The sequence below is a fragment of the Myotis lucifugus genome, unplaced genomic scaffold (genome assembly GCF_000147115.1).
Source record: "Myotis lucifugus unplaced genomic scaffold, Myoluc2.0 scaffold_174, whole genome shotgun sequence".
Lineage (NCBI taxonomy): Eukaryota > Metazoa > Chordata > Mammalia > Chiroptera > Vespertilionidae > Myotis > Myotis lucifugus.
Window position 1 is genome coordinate 817,526 of NW_005871222.1, and position 7,190 is coordinate 824,715.

The following is a 7,190-nucleotide window of genomic DNA, read 5'->3' on the forward strand; positions in this document are numbered from 1 at the left end:
ATTTTTATACACTTCATATAGGTGTGCTTTACCAGGAAATGTACATAGTTTTGATTTCCAGGAAAACATTTCAAAATATCCAATGACTACACAATAAAACAATGTGGGTGATATTTAAGAAATAGTCACTATGAATGCCTTATTTTATGTACTTAATGAGTAAATTATTTAGTTTGCGCTGTTATCAATCTTAAAATTTCACAGAACATACAACTGAATGTCTTGATAAGACTAAATATTGTATTTATTAGAAGAAATGTGGCCGAAACCGGTTTGGCTCAGTGGATAGAGCGTCGGCCTGCGGACTGAAGGGTCCCAGGTTCGATTCCGGTCAAGGGCATGTACCTGGGTTGCGGGCACATCCCCAGTGGGAGATGTGCAGAAGGCAGCTGGTCGATGTTTCTAACTCTCTATCTCTCTCCCTTCCTCTCTGTAAAAAATCAATAAAATATATTTAAAAAAAAAAGAAGAAATGCGGTGGAGATTGGAGTTTCTTTTTTACAATTCTGTGTGTTTTTGTTTGTTTCATAAAAAGGAAGGCATTGTTATTGCACTCTCTATGGGAAGGAAAATGTATGAGAGAAATTATTTTAGTTTCTTTCATCTTTTATTCTTCAAGGCAAAGGGGAGTAACTTGTCTCATTGGTAAAAAAAATGAAAGATCTGTGCAGGCATAGACTCTTTTTTGTGTTTTTCCCCAGAGTGAGTTCTGTTTTCAGGATACATTCATTCTCTGTGTCCTGGGGTAGGCTCTGCCTCTGTGAAGGAAAGGAGGGTGTCGCCATAGGTGTGCCTCAGAATAATGAACAAGTCTGACTTAGAAGGGTTAAGGTTGCACTTATAGCCACTGGTCCAAGCAAATATCTTTACCGCTATGTCTGCATCTCTTGTCTCTTATTTCCCACTCTCCTCCAAGCTCCAGAGGCCCGGCATAGCTCAGTGGTTGAGCTTTGACCTATGAACCAGGAGGCCATGGTTCGATTCCCGATCAGGGTACATGCTCAGGTTGCAGGCTCGATATCTAGTATAGGGTGTCCAAGAGGCAGCTGATCAATAATTCTCTCTCATCATTGATGATTTTATCTCTCTCCCTCTCCCTTCCTCTATTAACTAAATAAAAAAATGTATTTTTAAAAAAAGGTCTAGAGGAAGAGTCAGGCCTGCTTATTTACCCTAAAGCTCTAACATGAGTGAACACTGATCCAGTTGCGCTGTGGTCGATAGAAATGCAGAGTATATGTGTTAGTGTGTCTTATTATTCTTGAAAGCTTTCTGTGCCTATTTTCCTAACCTGAAAGAAATATAGATGAACTTTTGGCCTTTGTTTTAAGGCCTTAATCCCAGAGTGGTTCTCTTCTGCCATGGTCTACAATAAAATATGTGAGAGCTTGTTTCATAAAATCTTATTTAAAAGACTGAATCAAGAAGATAAGCTCACTAACTAACCAATGCTCCCTTTCCAGTTTCTGACTTGAGATTTCATTTTGATGAAATTTGTATGAATCTTGACTAGAAAGTGAACCAGTTTTCTCCACGAATTTCCCTAGATAATGATTTCATAGATTATTAGGGGAATTTTATTATCACTTGGAACCATATTTTCAGAACAACGGCATTAAACCTCTAACATATCTTTCTTGATTTCTAATTAAAAGCTAAGTTTTATCAACATCTCTTTATCCAACAATTAGTGTAGGAATCGTCACTTTGGATGTTGACCAAGAATTAACACACTCCAATCAGGAATTCAGAACGTTTATTGCAAGAGCTGAATAATTGTAAATAACGTAGAACTGGCAAAGCAGTAACAAGGATAATTGTTTAGATATTTATTCTGTCAAAGTCATCAAACACCCCTCACAAACCCACAAAAAATGTACTGCAATAAGCAATGCACCCCTACCCATTATTTTCCATTATACTGTGGAAAAATGTGAATTGCTATTTACAAAGTAATTTTATTTTTGGTAACAAATTAACTATCAGATTAGCAAACCTTTTTTTATTTTATTTTTTCGCTTTTAAACTGATGTTGAACCGTGGCATTAAGATAACTTTCACTTCTTTCAATAAAGACAATTTGTTGCATGCTATTTATTTGTTTAAATCATCTGTCATGCCTTAACAAAAACCTCCTAAGAATGTTCAAATTTGGATTTGTTTGCACGTGCAACTGAGATCTTATTAACATTAGTTGTCACTCTGTTGGTTTGACCTAAGTGACGAGATGCTGGTACCTGCCAGGCATTGACCAATTATGATAACAAACAGTTAAACAGCAATAATTAGAGATTTATCCCTTTATTTCCCCCAACTAGCCTACCTGGAGAATGTTCTGTTACATCATGAAGGCACAACACATTAAATATTTTGTGGCTATGGTCTAACACTTGTGTTACAACAACATTATTGTATATGAGGATCAACACAAACTCTGCCATTTCAACAAACTTGTAGACACACATTTGCCCAATTTAAACTATTTTCAAATAGTAATTTTTCTTTAATATATGCTAATTTTGATACATTAGTTTTTCATGAGTGACAAGTACAGGATATTATATCACTTTCTGAACAATAATTCTTTCACTTAATACTACTAATTAAGTGATTTGCTTTTGCCTACTTTGAAAATAAGAATGTAAAGAAAATAGGTTCTGAATTTCCAAGCTTTTACAGAAATAATTTTTTATATAAAGTTTTTACTTTTGAGCTTTATGTTATACAGAATCTCGGCATTATAAGCTATCATAAAGGAAGCAAGATTCCAGAACCTTTTTCAAAAAGCAAGTGTTTGAGATCCTTGGAACAATGTGTGTCAAGACAGACTACTAACGCAGAAACACCTCACTAAAAGAAACAACAAAATAATGACAGAGGCAAATGAAAAAAAAAGGAAAGAAGCAACCATAAAACACAGAATTATGCTACACATTTTTTTAGGTGAACATTATAAGTACACAAAAGTTGTTAATAATAACTTGCTTCTATTTACAAATACTTTAACACTGACTTACAAGTGTCCACTAACGTTGTTAACAGCACAATAGGTTTAATGCTTATCTTTTTAAGTTTTATTTGAAATATAATGTCAAGTATAGCAGTCCCAGCACAAATCAATGACAAAAAGAGCACAATTCTCTACCTGGATATATTTGTCAGTCATTCTAATCCATGGAACTTTCTTACTCTCCAAATGCACATTCTATTGTTCATAGCAGCAGTCCAGGGTCAAAATAAAATGCAATGAAAGAAAAACAGAACATTTGCACAATGGAGAGATCTCTGGAGAGTTTAACCAATTCTAGTAAACAAGATCACATGGCTAATTGAACTATCCTCTCTTATGCTGTAAAACATTGTATCCCCCATGGTGCTAACACAAAGTTATGAATATCCCTGCTATAAGGGGCATAGTTGTAGAGATCTATTGAATACATAAAGCTCTGACACACACAGTATTAGCATGTCTATTTAGATTAAAGTTATTAGGTCCCATACAGCCTTTTTTTTAATTTTGTATTTTTAGAGTTGGTGTTCCTTCGGACTCTCCATAGCACCTCCTGGTTGCTTATAAGACTTCAGATTGGCCAGAGGAATGTCTGTCATGTGGCTGCCATTGTTGAAATGGCCTTCATTGGAGCCATACTGCTTCCGGTCGTTGAACTGGTTCCTGTTGCTATCTTCTTTCCAGGCTCTGGTGAGGGTGTGCCCATTCACAAGCTTGTCCTTCTTGACCCATTCTTTCTGAGGTGCAAAAGTTGAGAGAGGAGATTTGGGGTGTTGATATGGACCTAAGCCAGGAGGCATCCAGCAATTATCAGAGTGGCCCAAAACCAAGCACTCCTGAGTGCACATCTCTGTAGCTTCAGCTAATCCTCGGGGGCCCAGAGGCCCATCTGCAGAGGACAAGAGACAGAGAAAATAAGAGAATGGTTAGAATTTTTCATTTAAAATTATCTACTAGAGAAAAAGTGCATTAGCGATCTCATTTCTCATGAAAAGTATATTAAGTTAAACAATTCAAAGATTTTTCTGTCTCTATTGATTTAAGAATAACATAGAAGGAATCAAGTTTCTTGTTACTGAGGCAAGAATTATCTTTTCTTCATTAAGCCTTTGTTTATATCCAGAAAAAAACAACAACAACAAAAAACAGAAACATAGGTAATAGACACATAGGTACACAGTCAGATATGGGCAAACAGATATACCCATGTGTATGGTAGATGGGAACATGGGTCCCTTATCATGCTCCAATTCTCCCTCCCACTCTGTGGGAATATAGGGAAGGCCATCTTAGGTGGACTGTGAGACCCTGGGAACCTGGTCAGCAACTTGGTCTAAGAAAGACCACAGAGAAACTGTGAGGCTGGATTGAAAACAGCTAATGTTTTGATCTTACACAATTTGCACACTTGCACCTGCTCCTCCCACTGCATTCCCTGTGTTTCTCTGTTCTCTGTAAAACTTTGGCTATAAAACTTTGTCTTAGGAAAGTCTGGGTCTGGGTGGCGGCAAAACAATAGCACCAGTGGGCTGCCCAGATGGGACTTAGCAGGACAACTTCACTGGTGGCAGCAGGTGCTGCAGTGACCTTCACAGGTCAGCCGTCTATGGTGCACACGTAAGTCCTAATATCCCCATGTCTTTCGCAGCCAGTCTCTGGGTTATTTCTTGGGAATCCACAAACAATACTCTGAGGTTTTCTGGAACCTCAGCACTTTGCATAACACCTTGATGTACGATTTCTGATCAAGTCTTTATGTGGCATATGTATTATTACAGATTTATCTCCCAATTCTTAACATAAAGCTCACAGTTATGATAGATTATGAAAAATAGAAATTTTATGTGCAATGTTGAAGAATATGTAAGTACTACAACGCCATAAAAACAAAATGAGAAAGCACTACTTAAAATGTATTATTAAAAATAAATACTCTAAATAAATAAATAAATACTCTAAATAGCTATATGTAGTGCTTTTCCATGTGAATATTTGTTTTTGTAAATGAAATCACATGAAAATAATTTTGCAACATTTAAAAAATTTAAATGATTATTTTAAAGAATACTTTCACTATAGTTATTACTAAAGGCACCTGGTCAATGAAAGCATTCTCAAATTCAAATACGTAAAGAAGCCATTTGATTCTGAAGCCAGCATTTGCTTCCTTCTGAGTTTAACCTATTTTCAAGATTTGTAATGTACAAAATTATAGCTAAGTTGCAAATTGTATCACATGGAGTCTAATATTCAGGGGCAAAAGTCATCATAGATATTTCTTTTTTATTTTTTTTTCTAGCAGGCAATCTAGAACAAACATTTTGACTGTGATTTCAAAAGTAAACTCTTTTGTGATTGTGCAAAAAGATATCAGCCTATTTACTGAATAACAACAGCCAAACAGTTAAGGAAAACACTACTTTTTGTTGTTATTTTTTTTCTCCCTTGATTAAACAGTCAAGTGATAAGTGATAGCTTGGAAATTAGGAATTGATTTTACGAATGAGGTTAAGTGGATAGGTAAGAAAGCCTGAGGCATGAAGCAATTTGAAAAGCAGAGTCATCAGAATAAAAGTGTAGAAGAAAATGTAGATTACATACTAGCAAGGTTGCCTAATGAACAATTAAAATAACTGAAGAATTGAAATGTAGATCTTTGCAAAAACCCATGTTAGCACTACTATCGTTTTTAAGTGCACTATAATTATAGGGGTTTTATTATATTATTATCTACTTGTTTTAATAATATTTAGTTCTTTCTTGCATGTTAAACGACACCTACTGCGTTAGGCAATAGTTCATCACAAAACACAGGGGAAATCAGAATAGATACTGGATGTGGAAAAAAAAAGTAACTAAAATGTATTTGCCTACACACTCAAATTTTAGTCATTTTTCAAATCTAAAATATGCTCTGTAGAACAATGTTAAAATTCCTTCCCATCTGACTGGTATTCCCATTCCCTCAAAAGCAGTTTTATTTTGTTTAAATTCATGTTTATTACTTAAAACTATTTCTCTCATAAATCTCCAATGATTACTTACTTCCTGGGATATTTAATTGAAAACTTCTCTATGAGCCTTTCTTTGACCTCTGAATTCAGCCCACATTTTAAAAGTTTGATCCAATTTCTCCCTTTTAAGCTTGCTTTTGTGAGCTCAGTGACTCCATCCAACAGAGCTAACAGAGTTGCCCCAACCAATCCACCCTCCTCACATTAGGATCACAGGCGTAGAAGATGCTTTTCACCTGGCCTGTTTTCATTTCATTACTTACTCTTTCAAGGGTCAACTTGTTTCCCACATACCACACAAGCTTCCAAACTCGACCAATTCATGTCTCATCTGTACCTGGAGGATTTCCACAGACCTTCCCTCACTGATGAATAACAAATTTCCTATTTGAGCTTCCTCAGCTCTTAGCTTAATGACATTTCCTCTTTTGGGGATGAGAGGCTCTGTACATTTATGAATACCTGTTTTTATTTTTTTTCTCTCCTGACTGGATTTAAAATCCATTAATGGAAAAAGATGACTTATCAGTCTTCTGATTCCTCATAGTCCTAAGCAATAATGATGGTCTATGAATAATGTTGTCAATTAAAATCTTATGAGATTGAGAATGTACTGAAAATTATTACAGACATCGTCCCCTTAAAAGCAGACCTTATATAATTATAACTAGAGGCCCGGTGCACAAAAATTTGTGCACTCGGGGGGGTGGGGAGGGGGGTCCCCCAGCCCGGCCTGTGCCCTCTCGCAGTCTGGGACCCCTCGGGAGATAACGACCTGCTGGCTTAGGCCTGCTCCCGGGTGGCAGAGGGCAGGCCCAATCCCTAAGTGCAGCCCCTGGTCAGGCTCAGAGCAGGGCCAATTGGGGAGTTGGGGCGCTGCCCCGTCATGCACAGAGCAGGGCGGATCGGGAGGTTGCGATGCCACCCTCAGTCACACTCAGGGTAGGGCCGATTGGGGGGTTGGGGCACCGCCCCCTGTCACACTCAAGGCAGGGTCGATGGGGAGGTTGCGGCGCCACCCCCTGTCAAGCACAGAGCAGGGCCGATCAGGGGGTTGGGGCACCGCCCCCTGTCACAAACAGAGCAGGGCGGATCAGGGGGTTGGGGCGCTGCACCCTGTCACACTCAGGGCAGGGCCAATGGGGAGGTTATGGCTCTACCCCATC

At 37.8% G+C, this 7,190-nt stretch overlaps 1 protein-coding gene across 4 annotated transcripts in view; it reads right to left on the reverse strand.

Annotated features, from left to right (window-relative positions):
• Positions 1-1,739: 1,739 nt before the first annotated feature.
• Positions 1,740-7,190, reverse strand: part of PCDH9 (protocadherin 9) — a 924,004-nt gene continuing 918,553 nt past the window's right edge. For 3 of the 4 annotated variants that reach the window (XM_006096305.2, XM_006096304.2, XM_006096302.2), the window contains one exon: positions 1,740-3,899. In XM_006096305.2, the coding sequence (XP_006096367.1) occupies positions 3,526-3,899 (374 nt within the window). In that variant the 3' untranslated portion in view covers positions 1,740-3,525. The remainder of the gene's footprint in view (positions 3,900-7,190) is intronic. The other variant, XM_006096303.3, reaches the window with a different exon arrangement.